The sequence below is a fragment of the Myotis daubentonii genome, chromosome 9 (genome assembly GCF_963259705.1).
Source record: "Myotis daubentonii chromosome 9, mMyoDau2.1, whole genome shotgun sequence".
In the NCBI taxonomy this organism is placed as follows: domain Eukaryota; kingdom Metazoa; phylum Chordata; class Mammalia; order Chiroptera; family Vespertilionidae; genus Myotis; species Myotis daubentonii.
Window position 1 is genome coordinate 43,118,239 of NC_081848.1, and position 22,375 is coordinate 43,140,613.

Consider the following 22,375-nt stretch of genomic DNA (forward strand, 5'->3'; position numbering starts at 1 on the left):
CACTTCACCTGCGACCTGCAGGTAGAACGCCGTGTGGTGAACCAGTTGGCAGCCGCCTATGAACAGGACCTGCTGCCAGGGGGCTGTACTCTGCGCATCACTGTGGAGGACTCAGACAAGCAGCTACTCAAGAGCCCTGATCTGCCCTCACCCCAGTCTGAGAAGCGCTCACCCACACTGCGGTTGGAGATCATCGATAAGGACAGCAAGACCCACAAACTGGACATCCGGGCACCACTACACCCTGAGAAGGTGTGCCACACCCTCTAGCATCTACCTACCTGCCTAGTGCCCTCAACGTCCAATAAAGGCCCCTCAGCTGTGGCATGACAACTGACCTACCTTCCCCTCATACCTCTTACTCCTCTCCCCCCAGCCTCTTACCTCCTCACAACCCCTGCAAGACCCCTCCCCTGCCCGCTTTGTTGTGGGTCCAAAGCTTGCTAACAGTCTCCAGGAGGAGCTGCCCCTGCACCTCCTTCAAGCAGAGAGGAGAGGAGGTCCCTTATCTCTGTCCTTCAGCATGATCTCCATGCCCCATAGTCTCTGGAACTTGATTGTGTTCTCTGGAAGCTCAGAAGTATGGCAGCTAAGAACAGATCTGGCTGGAAGAAGACAGGGCCCAGACTATGACCTGCCACCCTCTGCTGGCCCTCAGAATGTCTCCACAGAGCGTGGAGAAAGAGTACAGAGGCTCAGGCACAGAGGTTCTTCAGTTGAGGCTGTAACTACCTCTTTTCCATGCCCTAAAATTCCAAGGGAAAGGGACCCATAGAACCCTTCCCCCTTCCACTGCCATATCATAGCTACTGTTCCTTCTCACCCTGTGTTCTGGGGTCAGGCCAGACCAGGTTTCTCCGCCTTGGAACTAGCCGATGTAGAGCAATTCTAGGAGGAAGGCTGACTGGGTCACCACACTGGCCTGCTCTGGGACTCTAATGCCAAATGATCCAAGTAAGCTCAACTCTCTGAGACCTCCTTCAGGAGACTAACAACATAGACCCTGGGGAGCTCTAGGGGAAAAGCTAGAGATCATGGGGTCTGCCTCAGCCCTATCTACACTGCTGTCCCAGCTAAGTTAGCCTGGAATAAACAGCTCCCCCATGCAGCCTGCATGTTAGGCACTAAGCAGGTCTGCACACCATTCCCTTTGTTTCAGCCGCAGCTTAGCTGAGCACAGCAAGGCCTACTGTGTCCTTGGGCATCATCTGCAGTCCCCATTGGTGATCACCCTCTCCCTGCAGGGCCGTTTGGAACCCTCCTTTGGTGTTAGCGCATCTCTTTCAGGAAGCAGAAAATGGGGGCAGGAAGCAAAGTCCCTTGTGTGATGGAAGAATGTCATACATAACAATATGGTGGGTAGAAGACAGTCATAAGCCAGGATGTGGGCTCTAACAATCATTATCTAGCCCCTCAAGGAGCTCTGTCTGCTGCTCCCTACCTCAGTGACTGCTGTCCTTTTTTTTTCTTCCTTAAAATATTTTTAGAATTACAGAAAGTTGCAAAAATAATAGAATTAATGTATAACCTTCACCTAGCTTCCCCTAATATTAAGATCTTATAAAACCATGGTATAATTGTTAAAATCAGGAAATTAACATTGGTACAGTTCTACTAACTAATCTGTGGACATTCAAATTTTTCCAATTCTGCTACTGATGTTCTTTTTCTGGTTCAGGATCTAAGGCATGTTCAGGGTCCTGCCTTGCATTTTGTTGTCATGTTTCCTTCATCTCTTTCAACCTATGATAGTTCCTCTGTCTTTCTTTGACTTTCATGACCTTGACACTTTTGAAATGTCCAGGTCAGTTATTTTGAGGAATGTCCCTCAATTTGGTTAATCTACTGTTTTCACATGATTAGATTAAGGGTCTACATTTTTGGCAAGACAAGGACCCCAGGAAGAGTGTGCCCTTCTCAGTGCCTTCCAGCAGGGGATAAAGTTTACTTTGATCACATGGCTGAGGTGGTATGCATCAAGTTTCTCCACTGTAAAATTACAGATTCTCTTTTGAAATTAGGAAGGGTCTTGTGAGGGGATACTTTGAAGCCATGCAAATGCCTTATTTACCCTTAGAATTTCCCCTCCTGATTTTAGTATCCATTGATGTTTCTTATTGTTTAAATATATTTTTATTGATTTCAGAGAGGAAGGGAGAGGGAGAAAGAGATAGAAACGTCAATCATGAGAGAAAATCATTGATCAGCTGCCTCCTGCATGCCCTACACAGGGGATTGGGCCCGCAACCCAAGCATGTGCCCTGACCAGAATCGAACTGTGACCTGGTTCATAGGTTGACATTCGGCCATGCCAGCGGGGCCCATCGATGGTTCTTGCTTACAGCAAGTATTAATGTTCTATTTGCCTAATGATGACTTTCTGTTTCCTTATTAATATATTTCGTTATTAATATATTTATTAATTGGCATTCTGTAAGGAAGAGCTGTCTCTTTCCTCCCATTTATTCAATAATTTCTTTATAACAGTATAAACTAATAGATATTTGTTTTTTTCTATGGTTTATAATCTAATACAAAGTTTCTTTTGTTGCTCTTTTAGGCCTAGATTTGGCCGTTGAACTCTGTAAAGTTGGATCCTGTGTTGTTTCAGCATTGCCCCCATCATTTTTTTTTTTAGCACTTCCTTACTTTCTGGCACCACAAGATATTTCAAGTTCACTTGAAATATTTTTCTTGTCCCAGCCCTAACATCAGCCATTTCTCCAAGCAGCACCTGGTTCCTTTTATTCGAGAATGATACTTAAAAACCAAGATCTGGACATTAGGTGTATTCATTGCCACTGGAGTGTCGTTGCTTCTAGGCCCTTTCAGCACACAGAACTATGAAATATATGTATGTATGTTAACACATGCATCACACACATCTGATTTTATTGCCATGTCTCTGTATCTGTATATTATTTAAAAAACATGAATTCATATTGATACCTACAGTTCCAATCCAAAATCACATAGTTTGTGACTGCCATTATTATGACTTTACTATTCTTATTCTGCTTTTCCTCTCCTGCTATCTCTGTTTCTTCTCTTTTCATTCTGTTTTGTGTTAGATAAAATTATTTTGCCTGACTGTCAGTCCCTTGGTTCAATGAACTATGGCCATGAGCAGCAGGCATATAACTCAAAATCAGGTAACTTTTTAAATGTTTTTATTTCTTTTTAGAGAGAGAGGAAGGGAGAAGGATAGAGAGATGGAAACATCGATGAGAGAGGAACATCATCAGTTGACTGCCTCCTGAATGGCCCCTTACTAGGGATAGAGCCTGCAACCGAGTGAGGTACATGCCCTTGACCAGAATCGAACCCGGGACCCTTCGGTCCACAGGCCAATGCTCTATCCACTAAGCCAAACCTGCTAGGGCAAAACCAGGTAACTTTTATACAAGAAAACCCAATGCCACCTTTCTGAAAAGAGGATCGGGGAGAGAGTAAACCCTCAGTTTCTGAGGAACTTAAGTAATACTTCTAGGGATTCTTAGTTAGACCTCTTTGGTGATGTTGGACCCTATCTTATGCTTCCTTGGCATCCTATGCAGTATTCAGCTCCCTTACTTGTCTTATGTCTCTTTGTCACCAGAATGTGAGGTCCAAGAGGGCAGACACTAGTTGTTCAGCTCACTGTCCTATTCATAGCCCCTGGCACAGTGCCAGCATGTGATGGACGCTCCAGGTATTTGGGTGAATTGTGGACCCTGTGGCAGGCACATGTCTTCACAGTAGGTCGCAGGACAGAACAGTGTTATTTGTTCACTGAGCACACATTTATTTGTCATGTGCTTGTGGCCAGGCAATAGGACTTGCCAGGATGGACCCCCAGAACAAATGGGGCAAATTAAGACCCAGGTACCTTATTGACTATCCTGAAATACATAAGGCTGGACTGGGAGATGGAAATGTAACACCAGCACCTTTATTGTTCAAAAAAGAAAAGCTCAAAACTGTGTAGTGATAATTTTAGAAATGTAGAAAAAAAACACATTTAAACCACAATAATATAGGAAATAGACTAATAAAGATAAAATCTGAAGTTAATGAAGTAGGAAACTAAAAGTAATAATAAAAGATAAATAGAAAAATGATTCTTTGAAAACACCAGTAAAATAGATAAAACTGTCTTAGCCTAATAAAGGGGAAAAGAACAAAAGAATAAAACAGGATTGGAAATGAGAAATCAGACATAACTATATATATACATATATGGAAGAATTTTAAATAATTGGAGTGTTTTATGGCAACAAATTGTAAAACAGGGCAAACAGATAATTTTCTAGCAAACACTGACCCAAGGTATTGTTTGAATGGACAAATTAATTACCAAAGAAGAAATCGGAAAGGTGATTAAAATTTTATCCTTTTTGTCTTCTTATTTTAAACTTTTTTATTGCTATATATGGAAAAGTGCATAGATCACAAGTATACAGTTCAATTATCACAAAGTGAACACCAAAAAAATAGATAAGTTGCATTTTTTAATTAATATGTAAACTGCTTCAAACCATGGGAAAATATGAAAAAAATGCTCCATATATTTTTCTTTTTTAATTTTTTTTTAAATCCTCACCTGAGGATATTTTTCCATTGATTTTTAGAGAGAGTGGAAGGGATCGGGAGAGACAGAGCGAGAGAAACATAAATGTGAGAGAGATACATCAGATTGATTACCTCCTGCGCGTGCCCCGACCAGAAGTACGCACAGGAGGCAAACTAAAGTACATGCCCTTGACCGGAATTGAAACCAGGACCCTTCAGTTTTTGGGCTGACCCTCTACCCACTGAACCAATCCAACTAGGGCTCATCGCTGATGTTTCTATCCTCCTTTCCCTTCCTCTCTGAAATCAATAAAAATATTTTTTTAGAAAACAATAGCAAACATTATCCTTAACTATAAATACTAAAGCTAATTCTGTTAAAGTCTGAAATAAGACAAGATTCAACATTGCTTTGAAAATGCAGGTAAAAGCAATTAGCTAAGAAATCTAATTGGTAAAAAAAATATATAATTGGTATAAATATTGGAAAATAATAAATTATATTTAGGAAATCCAAAAGACTACAGTAAAGCTTACTAGAATTACTAAGGAAATTTGGTAGGTACCTAAATAAAAGATAACTACATAAAAATCAGTAGCTTTTTTCTATCCTAGCAATAATCAACCAGAAACAGTACAAGGGAAAGCGTTCCATTCATAATAATTGCAACAAATAGGTATATATATTTGCTCATATATACATAAAGTGCCTCTGGAAGAGAGGAGAGTTGGGTAGAGAGGGGATAGCAATGGAAGGGAAAATTCACTGAATTCATTTTTACATTATTAAATTTTGAATCCTATTAATGTGTTACCTATTCAAAATTATGTAATACTTAATAACTTTAACCCAAAAAATCATATTGAAGGGCATAAATCAAGATCTGAAGAATGAAAAGACATACCAAGTTCTTGGAAAAGATGACAATATCATTACAATGTCAATCTTTAAGTTAATATATAGTTCAATGCAAACCTAATTAGACTCAACAGCATTTTTAATTTAATAAAATTAAAGTCATGTTACAGTACAATGTTAGGTGAACCCATATGGAGCTGTTGTTTTCTGGATATAGACTTAGCAGATACAAGGTACTACTGTCAGTAACTATAATCTCATCTTGATAGTATGCAAACTAGAGATAAGTAAATTTAGCTGCCGTCAACACACACCCTAACTTTTGGGTTCCCGTTCATGTCTGGCACCTTGGGATTTCCCATATTTTTGTTTCAAGCCCAGCTGTGTCAAACTTTCTTTTTCTTGGTTCCATATTCAATATTTTCATATTTGAGGGAGAAAGGGAGTTTATACCTGGAACTATTCAGTTTTATATAAGTCAGATGTCACCCCAAACCATTGTGCATAATGCAATCAAAGAGTCTTAGGTGGGTGCTGCTTTTATTGTCAGACCCAGGAAGAGAGTCCCCCACTGCTTCTCTGTGATTCTCTTACTTTCCACTTAAAAAGAAAAAAAAGTCAGCAGTTTGATTCTTCAGCTCTTTTGATGCTCTAGCTCTCAGTGACTGTCACTCATTCAAGAAAGATTTTAGTCTCATATCACTTTCTCTCTTCCCTAACACGTCATCATTCCTGTGGCTTCAACTTTCCACAAATGACTTATCAAACACCCTGCTCTACTATTTCTCTGTCCCTGTCCACTTCAGTCACCTATGTCATGGTCATATCCTAAATCTTAACAACAGTAAGTGCACTTCCTCCAAAACCCCCATCTTCCTCTGGCCAGTCCAGTATCCAGAGTAAAGAATATTACAAGTTGACAATAAAAAAACAACCTAATTTTAAAAAGGGGGAAATCTCTGAATAAACATTTCTCCAAAGAAGATATACAAATGGCCAGTAAGCCATCAGTTAGCCAACAGGGGAATGCAAATCAAATCACAATAAGATATCACTACACACCCAATAGAATGACTATAATAAAAAAGATAGACAGTAAGCCCTGGCCAGTGTGGCTCAGTTGATTGGACATTGTCCCATGCACCAAAAGATTGCTGGTTTGATTCCTTGTCAGGACACGTGTCTGGATTTCAAGGTTTGAACCCCAGTAGGGGGCATGCAGGAGGCAGCTGATCAATGTTTCTCTCACATTGATGTTTCTTTTCCTCTCTCTAAAAATCAATTTAAAAAAAAAAAAAGACATAAGTGTTAGGATGTGGAGAATGTGGGAATGTAAAATAATGCAACACTTTGGAAAAGAGTCTAGCAGTTCCTGAAAAGATTAAACAGTTTCCTTATGTCTCAGCAACGGACATATAATTGCACTCCTAAGTATATACCTGAGGACATGAAAACATACATCCACACAAAAAGTTGCTATACAAATGGTTTAAAAAAATAAAGTGGAAACAACCCAAATGTTCATCAGACTGAGGAATAAATACACAAAATATGGTATATCCATACAATGGAATATTATTCAGCCATAAAAAGAAGGGAATACTGATTCATGAACAACATGGATGAACCCTGAAAACATGCTGAGCGAAAGAAGCCAATTACCAAAGAGCACATACTGTGATTTCATTTGTATGAAAATGTCCAGATTCGCAAATCCATACAGGAAGAGAGAAGATTAGTGGTTGCCACAGACTGGGGGAAGAGGGAAGTGGGAATGACTGATACTGGGTCGGGAGGTTCTTTCTGGAATAATGAAAATGTTCTGGAAGTACAGAGTGGTAATGGTTATACAACTTTGTGCAACCACTGAATTGTACACATTTTTATATCTCAATTTAAAGAAAAAATCCTTTAGAAAGTAGTTACTTTTTTAATGTATTGAAGATAATGTTAAGAGAATGAGAAGACAATCCAGGACTGGAAGAAAATATTTGTAAAACACATGTCTGATAAAGGACTGGTATCCAAAATATACAAAGAACTCTTAAAACTCAACGATAAGAAAATGAACAGCCAGATTACAAAATGGGCAAAAGATTTGAACAGATACCTCTTCAAAGAAGAGATACAGATGGTAATAAGCATATGAAAAGATGCTTTTAACATCATATGTCATTAGGGAATTGCAAACTAAAACAACAGTGAGATACCACTGCACACCTACTGGAAAGGCCAAACTCCCAAAACACTGACAACACAAATGCTGGCGAGGACATGGAACAACAGGAACTCTTCATTCGTTGCTGGTGGGAATGCAAGATAATATAGCCACTTTGGAAAACAGTTTGACAGTCAGTTTCTTAGAGCACTAAACATTTACCATCTGATCTGCAAGCATGCTCTTTGGTATTTACCCAAATATGTTGAAAATTCACATTCACACAAACACCTGCATACAAATATTTATAGAGCAGCTTTATTCATAATTGGAAACAGCCTAGATATTGTTCAATAAGCAAATGGTGGTGCATCCAGACAATGGAATATTATGCAGTGCTAAAAAGAAATGAGCTATCAAACCGTGAAAAGACATGGAGAGACTGTAAATTCCTATTACTAAGTGAAAGAAGCCAATCTGAAAAGGCTACATACTATAGGATTCCAACTATATGATTCTGGGAAAGGCAAAACTATGAGACAGTAAAATAACAGCAGTTGCCAGGAGCTTGATGGGGTACAGATGTATAGGTGGAGCACAGAGGATTTGGGGGGCAGTGAAACCATTCTGTACAACAGATAATAGTAGGTATGTGTCATTTGTCAAAATCCATGGGATGTACAACACAGAGCAGAGTGAACCCTACTGTAAATTATGGACTTCAGTTGATAATGATGTCAATATTGGTTCATCAAATTGAAATAAATGTACCTCTTTGATGCTGATGTTGATATTAGGGAGGGTGTGGGATGATTATGGGAGCTCAATACTTTCCACTCAGTTTTGCTGTGAACCTAAAGCTGCTCTAAAAACAACAAAACAAGTTTAACTACATTCTAATAGAGCTGTATCAAAAAAAGTCATATTTTTTTGTTTTTTTAAATTTTATTTTATTGCTTACAGTCTTACAAAGGGTATTACATATGTGTCCCTTTTTTCCCCCCGCCCTTGACAATCCCCTTGCCTCCCCTACCCCCCAGTGTCTTATGTCCATTGGTTATGCTTATATGCATGCATACAAGTCCTTTGGTTGATCTCTTACCCCCCTCCATCCTGCCCCCCACCCCTCCCCAGCCTTCCCACTACAGTTTGGCAATCTGTTTGAGGCTGCTCTGCCTCTGTATCTATTATTGTTCAAAAGTTTATAATGGTCTCTATTATCCATGAATGAGTGAGATCATGTGGTATTTTTCCTTCATTGACTGGCTTATTTCACTTAGCATAACGCTCTCCAGTTCCATCCATGCCGTTGCAAATGGTAAGAGTTCCTTCTTTTTTACAGCAGCATAGTATTCCATCGTGTAGATGTACCACAGTTTTCTAATCCATTCATCTACTGATGGGCACTTAGGCTGTTTCCAGATTCTAGCTATGGTGAATTGTGCTGCTATGAACATATGGGTGCATATATCCTTTCTGATTGTTGTTTCTGGTTTCTTGGGATATAAAAAAAAGTCATATTTTAACAGTTAAAATTACAAAACTGTTTACCTGGGCATACTCAGACATAGATGTTTACCAAGTGTTTGCTGGAAGAGCAAATTACTCAATAAACTTCCTATGGCATAATTTATGGTTTGGTTTTTATCCCTGACTAGAGGCCCAGTGCACGAATTCATGCACCAGTGGTGTCCCTCAGCTTATCCTGCAGGATCGGGCCAAAACCAGCTCTCTGACATCCCCTGAGGGGTCCCGGATTGCAAGAGGGCACAGGCTAGGCCGAGGGACCCCACCAGTGCACGATTGGGGCCAAGGAGGGATGTGGGAAGTTGGCCAGTCCAGGAGGGCTCCAGGATGTGTCCAGCCTGTCTCAGTCCCAATCAGCCAGACCCCAGCAGTAAACTAACCTACCAGTCGGAACATCTTCACCCTGGTGGTCAGTGCACGTCATAGCAAGCAGTTGAGCGGCCTTAGCATATCATTAGCATATTATGCTTTGATTGGTTGAAGGGATGACCGGACACTTAGCATATCAGGCTTTTATTATATAGGATATTTAATTTACAGGAAAAGCCAGCTGGATGCAAAGTTACTGTAATGGGAAGAAACTATCCTATATAATAAGAATTTTTCATGCAGTACCCTTAAAACTCAACAAGAAAACCTGATTTTAAAATAGGCTAAAGATCTAAACATATCCCTCACCAAAGAAGATATATAGATGGAAAATAAGCATATGAAAAGATGCTCCACATCATATGTAATAAGGGAATTATGAACTAAAACAACAATGAGATAACGCTGCACACATACCAGAATGGCTAAAATCCCAAACATTGACCAGGCCAACTGACTAAGATATTCAGGGTACCTGATACTTCCTGCTTTTTAGGTTTTGTCAGCATTTTATCATAATTATAATGGGACTGTGTTAATGACTTATGGTATGCTAAGATTATCAAAGTCCCTGTGGAATAAATTGTGGCACAGAGGCAGAGAGTTAACACGGTCCTGAGGCAAAATGAGGAAGGTGTACTTCTGCCCTTGCCAGGTTAAACAAGACTACCTCTGGCTTTCTTTGCTTATTGAAATAAAGAAAAAACATTTGCAACTTAACAACTTTATTATAGGTGGCAGACACTTGTTTTACTCTCTCTGGAACAGCAGTATCATTGGAGTCATCACATGTCTTACCCTTTCAATAATCCACTGTCATTCTCCAGCCCTTCTGACTTATGCATGAGCCAGACAGATGAGTTAAGTTGGTAACAGGAATCACCTCCTCTGAATTTTCAGCTCTTTGATGGTTATGCTAGTCTTGCATTTCCCCCAGCAATACATTGGTTTTGTTTGTAATTCTGTTAGTAAGGAAGCCTTTTCAACCATAATAGTCCCATTCTGTGGATTAGAGTCATATTCTGCCACTTGTTGAATATTCCTAGTCTAATTATATAATCCAAAACTGGAGAAATCATGGGGAAATGGGTTTAAGGACTGTACTGTGAGGTCAATTGGAATCAAAAAGTCTGTCACTTAACTCCATAAGCCTCCACTGTACCAACTACAACTTGGGCATTAGAGCCAATGTCAACAGTCCCCAAGGGCACAGTTATTCTATTAGGGCTGCCGTATCGAAGTACCACAAGCTAGGTGACTTCACACAATGGAAATGTATTCTCATGGTCTAGAAAACACGTCCAAAGTCAAGGTGTCGGCAGGGTTGGTTTTTTCTGGAGACTCTAAGGGAGACTCTGTTCCATTCCTCTTCGACCCGCTGAGGCTACCAGTAATCCTTGACATTCTTTGTCCTGAAGTTGCATCACTCCCACCTCTGCCTCTATCCTCACATGGTGTTTTCTCTGTGTCTCCATGGCCAAATTTCCCTCTTCTTATAAGGACTCCAGTCATTGAATTAGGGCTCATAATCAGTATAATCTGCAAAGAACCTATTTCCAAATAAGGTCTCTATTTCACAGGTACCTGGGGCAAGGACTTCAACATATCTTTTTGGGAAACACAATTCGACCCGTATAATTGCCCTGGAAAATGACTACAGGTCCCGTTGGGGAAGCTTGAAAGGAATATATTAACATTTATCCTTCCTCAAGTGAACCGGCCTTCATTCAAGGAACTCTGTGAACTAACCCAGGCCTGGGACTTGAGTAAGAGACCCTAATTCTCTATTTTGTCTTAAGTTGGTCCACTGTTCACCAGCTCCTGAAGACTTGGTTCTATAAGTCAGTTAGGATCTTAGTGAACTTCCCATACTGTTTAGTCGCATCTGTAGTATCTCCCCTCAACATCCCTGGCCTCCAGAAACCAGTTACTACAGCACTTTCCAAATATGTCATCACACTCACAAATATATGTCTCAATGCCTTGGTGAGTCACCTGGACACTCTCAGGGGATGGAATTGGGAGTGGATGAATCACACTTAGAAATCTAGAAGGAAAGGTTTATAAAGCAGCATTCTCCTTACGTGTTTAGATTCTTATAAATTATACCAAAGGATCCTTGGCATCTCAATCTCATTTAACTTCATCAATGAACCCAGTTTTCATTCAACCAAGTGAAAACAAATCAACTATACACCCACCAGGATGGATAAAATTTAAACTTTTTGACACTGATCAGGATGATTGTAGAGCAACCAGAATTTACATACATTATTGGTGGGAGTATAAAATGGCACAACCACTTTAGGAAATGATCTGGCAGTTTCTTATAAAACTAAACACACATCTACCCTGCAACCCAACATTTTCAAGAGAAATGAAAACATATATCCACACAAAACAGACTTGTACGTAAGTGTTCATAGCAGCATTAGTCATATAGTCCACAACTAGAAACCACCCATAAATCCATCAACAAAATGGCTAAACAAACTGCAATATTATATTAGTGTTCTATTGCCATGTAAAAAATAATCCCAAACTTAACAGCCTAAACAATATTCATTTACTCACAATCCTGTAAGTCAGAGTCTGGCATGGTTCTATGCTCAGAACATGACTTAGTTCTCATCTCAAGATTTCAGTGTCAGCCAGGCTGCATTCCTTTCTGGGGACCCTAAGGAAGAATTCACTCCCAAGTTTATTCAGCTACTTAGCTGAGTTCGATTGCTTGTGGTTGTAGGACTGAGGTCCTGTTTTCCTACTGGCTGTCAACTGGAAATCACTCTCAGTTCCTAGAGGTCACTGCTTTCTTTGCCATGTAGCCCCTCCACCTAATAATGAAAAATCTTCCTGTTGAGTCTCTCATGCTTCAAATCTGACTCCACTGTTTCTGATCTCTTGACCCAAATGTAAAGGGTTCATGTCATTAGGTCAGATCCACTCAAATAATTACCCTTTTTAAAAGCCATCTGTGAGCCCTAGTTGGTTTGGCTCAGTGGATAGAGGATCAGCCTATGGACCAAAGGGTCCAGGGTTCGATTCCAGTCAAGGGCACATACCTTGGTTTCAGGCTCCTCCCCGGCCCAGGCCCTGGTGGCCCAGACCCTGGTAGGAGCTTGTGCAGGAAGCAACCAATCGATGTGTTTCTCTCACATCCATATTTCTCTCTTTCCCTCTCTCTTCCACTCCCTCTCAAAATCAATGGAAACATATCCGCGGGTGAGAATTTAAAAAGAAAAGCTATGTGTGATATAAGACATAAACCTAATCACAGCAGTGCTATTCTCTCATAGTCACAAGGCTGGAGAGTGCAGGGCCTATTCACCAGGAGGCAGGAATCTTGGGGGACATCTTAGAATTCTGCCTATACAGGTATATACTCAGCAATATACTGGAATGAACTATTGATACAACATTGATGAATCTCAAAAACATGCTGAATAAAAGAAGGCTCACACAGAGTGCCCAAAGGAAATCAAGAACAGACAACATTAATCTATAGTGGAAAAGAATCAAAAGAGTGGTTATCGCCCTAACCAGTTTGGCTCAGTGGATAGAGCATCAGCCTGAGGACTCAAGGGTCCCAGGTTCGATTCCGGTCAAGGGCATGTACCTTGGTTGTGGGCACATCCCCAGTAGGGAGTGTGCAGGAGGCAGCTGACCGATGTTTCTCTCTCATCGATGTTTCTAACTCTCTATCCCTCTCCCTTCCTCTCTGTAAAAAATCAATAAAAAATATTGTTTTAAAAAAAAGAGTGGTTACCTCTGGGGGAGTGGGATTGGTATTGATTTGGGAGAGGCATGAAAGAAGCTTCTGGGATGATAAGAGATTGGGTCACACGTGTCTAACTCACTGAATGGTACACTTAAGATTTATGCATTTCACCCTAGCTGGTTTGGCTCAGTGGATAGAGCATCAGCCTGCGGGCTAAAGGGTCCCGGTTCAATTCCAGTCAAGGGCACATGCCCAGGTTATGGGCTCCATCCCCAGTGGGGGGTGTGCAGGAGGCAGCCAATCAATGATTCTCTCTCATCATTGATGTTTCTATCTCTCTCTCTCTCTTCCTCTCTGAAATAAATACAAATATTTTTTTAAAAAATATTTATGCATTTCACTATATGAAAATTTTACTTAAAAATTAACAAATAATATTTTTCTCTGCTTAATGATATGGATCTTGGGCCAAGTATATGGATGTCTGCCACTTACTGTGAATGCATCTAAAAATACAATGGATTGACAAATGGATAGAAGAATGAATAGGTGAGTGGATAGGTGATCAAGTGAATATAATGTTATTTTGGACTCTAGGAAAAGATTAATTTTCTTTAAAAAAAGGAATGAGAACTCCCAGCTATTAGAATTGGCACATGGAATCCAGGCTCTATGGTCATGCACTCATACTGATCAGTTTGGCCTGGTTTTAAATTATGTTCCTCCTTCCTCGCCCAACACCCTCAGAATCCATTCCCACATGTATTTGCCAGATTTTATGAATATAAATTTGAAAAATCTTTTAATTCTTTTAGTGGGAAAGCTTTTTTGGAATTTGACCTCCTATTTGACCCCGAGGAATGTTAGAGTCTGATTCTAGTTATGAGTGTGGAGACAATGAAGTCAGTGGGATGGGGCATGAGGAGACTTGGCTTTCTCTTACCAGATAGTTCCCCATGGGAAAGCCTGTACATGGTCTTCAGATAAGAGGAAGGCAATCCCTTTAGACAGAGAGAGGGTGCTATCATAGCTGGCTGTTTTCAGGGGCAAGTTGGGGTTGTGACAGAGATTGCTAATTGCAGGCTGTGGTAGATATCTCCTGACACGACTCCCAGTGATCCCTGCCTCCTGATGCTCATGCCTTTGTGTAATCCCCTCTCTTTGAGTGTGAGCAGGGCCTAGTAACTTCTCTTTATGTTTTTAAACATTCTTTTAATTGATTTCGGAGAGGAAGGGGGAGAGAGAGAGAGAAAGAGAAACATCAATGATGAGAAATAATCATTGATCAGCTGCCTCCTGCATGCCCCACATTGGGGATGGAGCCCGCAACCCGGGCATATGCCCTGACAAGGAATCGAATAGCGACTTCATTCATAGGTCGATGCTCAACCACTGGGCCATGCCAGCCGGGCTCTAGTAACTTGTTTCTAAGCAACAGAATATAGAATGTCATTCCTGGGATTAGGTTATAAAAAAGACTGACTTCTATCTTGCTGGCATTCTCTCTGGATCTTACATGCTTGCCTTTATGAAGAGGCCCATATGGCAAGACACTGAGGGCAACCTCTGGCCAACACCTGGTAAGGACTGAGCCCTTCAGTCCAACAGCCCTGGAGGAACTGAGTCCTGGCAAGAACCATGTGAGTTAGCATGGAATCAATCTTTCCTCGGTCAGGACTTGGAAACTGCAGATGGAGTACCCTGAATGCAGCCTGATTGAAGACTGCAATGTAAGCCATGCCCGGATTCCTGACCCACAGAAACTATGAGATTTATTTTGTTACATTATTGTTATTTTGGATTTTCCTTTATGTATACCCAACCTGACTCTAACTCCTAGAGGGCTTAAGTGTTCCACACCTCCTTACAATCTTTGCATTCCTCATTCCCTTTATACTGATCTCTGATACCCCCCACAAAACTATGCTTTTAATGGACACTTCATTCCAGGTGACCACTGGCAATAAATTGATGAACTGGTTTTGTAGTTGTTTTTTAAATATACTTTTATTGATTTCAAAGAGGAAGAGAGAGGGAAAGGGAGATAGAAACATCAATCATGAGAGAGAATCACTGCCCAGATGCTTCCTGCACGCCCCCTACTGGAGATCGAGCCTGCAACCCAGGCATATGCCATGACCGGGAATCGAACCATGACCTCCTGGTTCACAGGTTGGCACTCATCCACTGAGCCACACTGGCCAGGCTGATGAATTGGGTTTTTTTGTTTGTTTGTTTTTACCACTGAATGCCTCTCCATCTCTGAGTTTTCATTGCCTTTAATCCCAATCAGGTCACACAACTATTCCCAGAATCCAACCAATTCTCTGAGAGTCTGATGTGCTCAGCCAGTCTAGTACCAATTTCTATATCAGAAAAAATTAGGTATAAGAAATAGAAATCAATTCCATCTTATTTAAGCAAAAAATAATGTTATTAAATTCATAAAATATATTAGATATCTTGGAGAATTATTGGAATGACTGGGGGACCAGATACAGAGCACAGAACTAGAAACAATGCCCTAAATTAAGCTGCATTGCTGTCTCCATGAGGGACACCTGTCCCTTGCACAACTGACATGGTTGCCACTCAACCCACAATGCTTCCAAGATCAAGCTCTGTAGTGGCCCTGCTACACCTAGAACTGATATTGCTGCAACCTCACTGACCTGGGGATAATTCTTAAGGTTCCTGAGTCCTCACTGCCTTACCTAGATTCCTTAGCTTGGACTGTGATCAGTGTACATGATTGGCTGATACTAGGTTAAGTGTCTGAATTTTTGTTGTGAGGGAAATTCAGAAAGTGAATTTCTGGCATCCATCAGGTGGGGATTTCCCCTAACTTAGAAAGTGGTTTCAGATGCCAGATGCCAAAAAAGAATAATAAATGTCAACTCTTTCCTGCTGTCAGGCCAGGGTACCAAGGAAGACTGGGAGAAACACACTTCCCTAATTCCTCTATCGTCCCAAATTTCATTTCACCTGTCAGACATTCACTATTTCCTAATCAATGTGGCAGAGAACATGGCTAAAGCCAATCAGCAAAGCACTTGATTATCCTGTTGCAGCCTCAGATTGCTGGCCATAGTCAGAGGTTTCCTTACCAGAGTTACATCTGCTCCTCATCTTCTTGTGCCCCGCCCCCTTGAAGCACTTTCCTGAGGTTGCCAAATATAGGCAGTATACCCCAATATTTACCGTTTTTCTATTTAATCCTCTGAAGTTGCAACCACAGGGCAAGGGGGAAAGTTGAGGTCGAGTTCTAAGAGACAATATGCAGTAGAATTCCCAGCTACTTCATTATCACCTAACAAAGATATTTCATTTCCAGGCTCAATGGAGAGATTTTCACTGCATCCCACCCTACATCAACAGGGCCAGTTCCATATTTTAGGGTCTGTCATTGGCATTGCTACAGACCTTAAATCAAATTTTTAGTTAAATCTTTTTGTTTGGAAGTGATAGAAATCCAACCTGAAGTAGATTAAACATAGAGAAGAATGGCAGGGACATGACTGCACCTTTCTCCTCCCCCTTCTCCTCTTCATTCCCCACAGGATCCATGCATCTCCTAACCTCTAAGAGACCCCATAAGGATTGGAACCAGGGAGGACAGCAATGGGCAGTGGCAGTTCATCCTGGCCAACCTCTTGAACCTGTCCCCAAAGCCCCCTTTTCTCTGACTTCTTAGTGAGCCAAAGCAGCCCAGCCCAGGTTCATTTCCCCACCTTGTCCTTCTCCTGTTATCCTAGGCCAGTGATGGCGAACCTATGACACGTGTGTCAGAGGTGACATGCGAACTCATATTTTTGGTTGATTTTTGTTAAATGGCATTTAAATATATAAAATAAATATCAAAAATATAAATCTTTGTTTTACTATGGGTGCAAATATCAAAAAATTTCTATATGTGACACGGCACCAGAGTTAAGTTAGGGTTTTTCAAAATGCTGACACACCGAGCTCAAAAGGTTCGCCATCACTGTCCTAGGCCCTTTCTTGTTTCACTGTCCCCAGCTTTAATAAACATCCTCTAGAAGAAAAGAAACAAGAGAACCAAGATGGCGGCATAGGTTAACGCCGGAGTTTGCTGCTTTGAACAACTACTTCAAAAGTGAAACCAAAAAACGGAAGGGACATCACCCAGAACCACAGGAACGCTGGCTGAGTGGAAGTCCTACAACTAGGAGGAAAGAGAAACGCATACGGACACTCAGAGGAGGCGCAGTGCTGAAGTCAAATTCTGAGGTGCGGAGTGCGCGGGCTGGCGGTGGAGGGCGCGGTTGTTGTTTTCAATCGGGAGGGAGTCGCAGACTCTGAGCACCAGATCCGGGCGAGTCTTTAGGGACCCAGACTCAAACAGGAGAAGCGGGACTGTCTGGCTTCGGTCAGAGCGAGTGCAGCTTTCTCTCCCAGCTTTGCAGCGGGTGCTGGGACTCAGAGAGGCAGAGCCCCTGGGGACAGGACTGAGAGCCGCCATAACTGCTCTCTCTGGCCCACCCTGTTGATCCTGTGCGACCCGCCCCGCCCAAGCCCAGCGCAGAACCATTTGCCAGGATAGCCTCAGGCAAAGGCTAGATTAGCACCTCCCTAGAGGACAGAAGTTCTCTCACTGCTGACACAGCTGATTCTCATAGCCACTTGGCCTGGAGGTCAAACCCTCCCTGGAATTAGCTACAACAATCAAGATTTAACTATAAGACTGCGAACAAAGACCACTAGGGGGTGCACCAAGGAAGCATAACAAAATGCGGAGACAAAGAAACAGGACAAAATTGTCAATGGAAGATATAGAGTTCAGAACCACACTTTTAAGGTCTCTCAAGAACTGTTTAGAAGCTGCCGATAAACTTAATGAGATCTACACGAAAACTAGTAAGACCCTCGATCTTATATTGGGGAACCAACTAGAAATTAAGCATACACGGACTGAAATAACGAATATTATACAGACGCCCAACAGCAGACCAGAGGAGCGCAAGAATCAAGTCAATGATTTGAAATGCGAGGAAGCAAAAAACACCCAACCGGAAAAGCAAAATGAAAAAAGAATCCAAAAATGCGAGGATAGTGTAAGGAGCCTCTGGGACAGCTTCAAGCGTACCAACATCAGAATTATAGGGGTGCCAGAAGATGAGAGAGAGCAAGATATTGAAAACCTATTTGAAGAAATAATGACAGAAAACTTCCCCCACCTGGTGAAAGAAATGGACTTACAGGTCCAAGAAGCGCGGAGAACCCCAAACAAAAGGAATCCAAAGAGGACCACACCAAGACACATCATAATTAAAATGCCAAGAGCAAAAGATAAAGAGAGAATCTTAAAAACAGCAAGAGAAAGAAACTCAGTTACCTACAAGGGAATACCCATACGACTGTCAGCTGATTTCTCAACAGAAACTTTGCAGGCCAGAAGGGAGTGGCAAGAAATATTCAAAGTGATGAATACCAAGAACCTACAACCAAGATTACTTTATCCAGCAAAGCTATCATTCAGAATTGAAGGTCAGATAAAGAGCTTCACAGATAAGGAAAAGCTAAAGGAGTTCATCACCACCAAACCAGGATTATATGAAATGCTGAAAGGTATCCTTTAAGAAGAGGAAGAGGAAGAAAAAGGTAAAGATACAAATTATGAACAACAAATATGCTTCTATCAACAAGTGAATCTAAGAATCAAGTGAATAAATAATCTGATGAACAGAATGAACTGTTGATTATAATAGAATCAGGGACATAGAAAGGGAATGGACTGACTATTCTTGGGGGGGAAAGGGGTGTGGGAGATGTGGGAAGAGACTGGACAAAAATCGTGCACCTATGGATGAGGACAGTGGGTGGGGAGTGAGGGCGGAGGGTGGGGCGGGAACTGGGAGGAGGGGAGTTATGGGGGGAAAAAAAAGAGGAACAAATGTAATAATCTGAACAATAAAGATTTAATTAAAAAAAATAAAAATAAATAAAAATAAAAATAAACATCCTCTAAAATTAAGAAGGAGGAGGAGGAGGAGGAAAAAGTACTGGATAACAAAACCCAGCAAAGGGCTGAACAACTAATTTGAATAAGGATGTCTCAGGAATAACTAGAACTAGGCTTTTAAATTCTAGCATGAGTCTATCTTTGCTTCAACTTCTTATTCATTCTTTATATATTTAATTTTTGTTGTTGTTCATCCTCACGCAAGGATATTTTCCCATTAATTTTCAGAGAGAGTGGAAGGGAGGGGGAGAGAGAGAGAAGAATCGATGTGAGAGAGACATTTATTGGCCGCCTCCTGCATGCTTCCCAACTGGGAGCGGGATTGAACCTGCAACCTAAGCAAGTGCCCTTGACCCTTCGGTCCCCAGGCCGAAACTCTATCCACTGAGCAAACCGGCCAGGATTTCATTCTTTCTTCATTGAAGACGACCTTCCTTGTTTTGATGATAGGGAACATGGCTATAAACATTTCCTGAATTTCATATGTATAGCTTTCAGCATTCTAAAGAAAATAACATGTTTCTCAATTTAAATAAGAAAAAAAAAGATTAAGGATTTTATTGACCTACACGTATACACACCTGAACCAATTATAGCTGAGGATTATGTAAGAACAATAGTTCCCTGGGTAGCCATGTGGATGGAGGAGACAGTTCCCAAAAGAAAAGTTGTGCTGGGCTGGCCACACCACACATGTCCACTGTGGCAGACCTCAGGCAGGCCCCTTCCCACGCACAAAAACTTGAATAAGCTTGTCAATGTATGGCATGGTTGGTAGGATCAAACCTCCCCCCCTCCCCCCCGCCCCGACCCACCCACCCCCACCCACCCTTTGTTTTGTAAAGGAGTCAACTCACTTCACCCCCTATGTGCCATTCTCTTGCACAGACAATGAAAACATTCTGGACAGAACCTCCCTATAGATAAGTGCTCATCTGCCCACCAGATTGGGAGATCCTTAAAGAAAGCATGCAGGACTAGTTTATCCTCATGTGTCTGGTGCCCTACGAAGTTCCATCATAGATCAGACATTCAAAAAATGTTTGTAGAACTGAATAAAGACCTTTCCCCATTCTTCAGGGATCCAAAAGGCTGAACACTTTTGGCCCCGGAAAGGCTTAAAACTAGAAGCTCAAAATAAAAATGGAAATTAGCCCGACTGGATGGTTCAGTTGGTTGTAGTGTCCCGAATACCAAAAGGTTGTGGTTTGATCCCCAGATATTCAAGTAAGGGAGACAACTAATCTATGTTTCATATCTCCCTCCCTCCCTCCCTCCCTTATTCTCTCTAAATATATCCTCAGGTGAAAATTAAAAAAAAAAAAAAAAAGGAAAGGAAATTACTTGACGACTGGGTAGCCGTATTAGTGGGAAGAGTTGTTGTTCCCATAACAGAGAGACTATAGGATCTGATAGACGGGTTGGGAGAATATATAGTTAATGTGCTTGCGTCCAACCCTCCCTGGACCAGAAAGTCCTAGCAGGAAAGAATAGGGATTTGAGAACAGGGGCAGGGGAGGGGTGTATTCTGTTTATGAAGTTGGTAGATAAATAGGGTTGACAGTTCTAGGATCTTTAAGCAGAACCAGACAATGCTAATGTTTCACTGATAGATAAGCTTCATCCCTTATTAGAAGTTAGACATGGATGTCTGATCAAGCTTGGCTTCCAATCATAGTTGTACAATGATGACACTGAAGACATTGCTTCAGAGCGTGAGAAGATGCACTCCAGGGAGGAGCCACTGCGCCATGCTCTCCCCTCACAGGAGAGGACTGCCTAGGAGTACATTGGGTTAATAAGTCAGCATGGTGGCCATGCCCTGGGGCCAGGAGATCCTTGCTCAGAGTTCTGAGGGGAGGCTAACTTCAGTGGCTGCTCTTAGAAGTGGGAATAAGGTGGTGGTCTCAAGCTACCATTCTCCAAAAGACCACAGGCAGGAAGAGTCCTCCAGCGCATGGGTCCTTCCTCATCCATTCTCATGATGCTTCCACTAGCCAGGCTCACAGAATAAGTATCAAAGTTGGGATAAGAGCAGACAAAAAAAGGAACCTCCCCACGTTCCTTTTTGCATTGCTGCTCTCTCTGTGGGGGCAGGGGATGTCTTTCTACCCCGAAACACTCCCACTGTTTTTACTTCCACTCTTCCTACAGGACCCCTCTCTGGGCCTCAATCTCTTCATCTGCAAAAATTAATTAAAGGGCCAGGCTGGGTAACTCTGCAGGACCTAATATCTTCTGAAATCTTCGGGGAAGAGGTGATGCTGCCACCCATGCAAAGATAGGGTTCTGTGTCCAGATTACATATCTAGGTGTCAGGTGTAACGGAGTGGAGGAGCCCGGCCAGTGTGATCTGGGTCTAGTCACACAGGGCTCAGTCACTTGGTGACAGGAAAGGGGGTTGTGGTGGTGATAGTAGCTAATTTATCTATATGTTTACTAGGTGCCAGGCACTATTTAGAGTGAGGGCTTGGCTTTTATCCTGAGGGCAATGGAGAGCCATGGGAAGTCTAAAGAGAGAGGTGGCACCATCTGATTTCCCAATTCTGAGATCCCTTGGGTGTCCTGTAGAGCAGTGGTCCCCAAGGTGGGGCACATGCCCCTCGGGGGGGGGGGGGCAATTTGATTTTTAAGGGGGGCAATTTGAGAATGAATTATTAACAATGATTTTTTTTTGCATTTCTTATAGTTCTTGAGGCCTCATATACAGTATATAAACATATATTGTGACATATTTATGCATTTCAGTTCTCATATGTTTTGAAACTTTATTTGCTATTTTTCATATCACTTCATATTATTATTATTATTTAACAATTTCTTAGTGATTTCTTTCTCAGTACTTCAACGGTCCTTTCATTCTTTTGTTTTTCTCTTTCATGGATGCCATGTTCTTTGAAAGCATGTTTAGATTAAGTTAATGGCCTTTTAGGCTTCCTCCACGTGAATAGGAATTCACTTTTTGAATAAGAATTATATGTCATGGGGGAGGGGGACATCAGGGTTTTAGAGATGCTTAGGTGGGGGGTGGCCAAAAAAAGGTTGGGAACCACTGCTGTAGAGGATGTGTCAAGGGAGAGAGGTGAACCTCACACTTCAGTGGGGAGAATTTTTAAAGCAGTTTTACTGTAAGTTTTAGAACTTCAGACCTAAAAAATAGTGAAAACACTTCAAAGAACCCCCCTGGCATGGAGATGTCCTTGTGTGAAG

At 41.6% G+C, this 22,375-nt stretch overlaps 1 protein-coding gene across 3 annotated transcripts in view; it reads left to right on the forward strand.

Moving 5' to 3' along the window:
- Positions 1-5,401, forward strand: part of CLPB (ClpB family mitochondrial disaggregase) — a 165,643-nt gene extending 160,242 nt beyond the window's left edge. For all 3 annotated transcript variants that reach the window (XM_059708558.1, XM_059708557.1, XM_059708556.1), the window contains one exon: positions 22-5,401. In XM_059708558.1, the coding sequence (XP_059564541.1) occupies positions 22-270 (249 nt within the window). In that variant the 3' untranslated portion in view covers positions 271-5,401. The remainder of the gene's footprint in view (positions 1-21) is intronic.
- Positions 5,402-22,375: the final 16,974 nt, after the last annotated feature.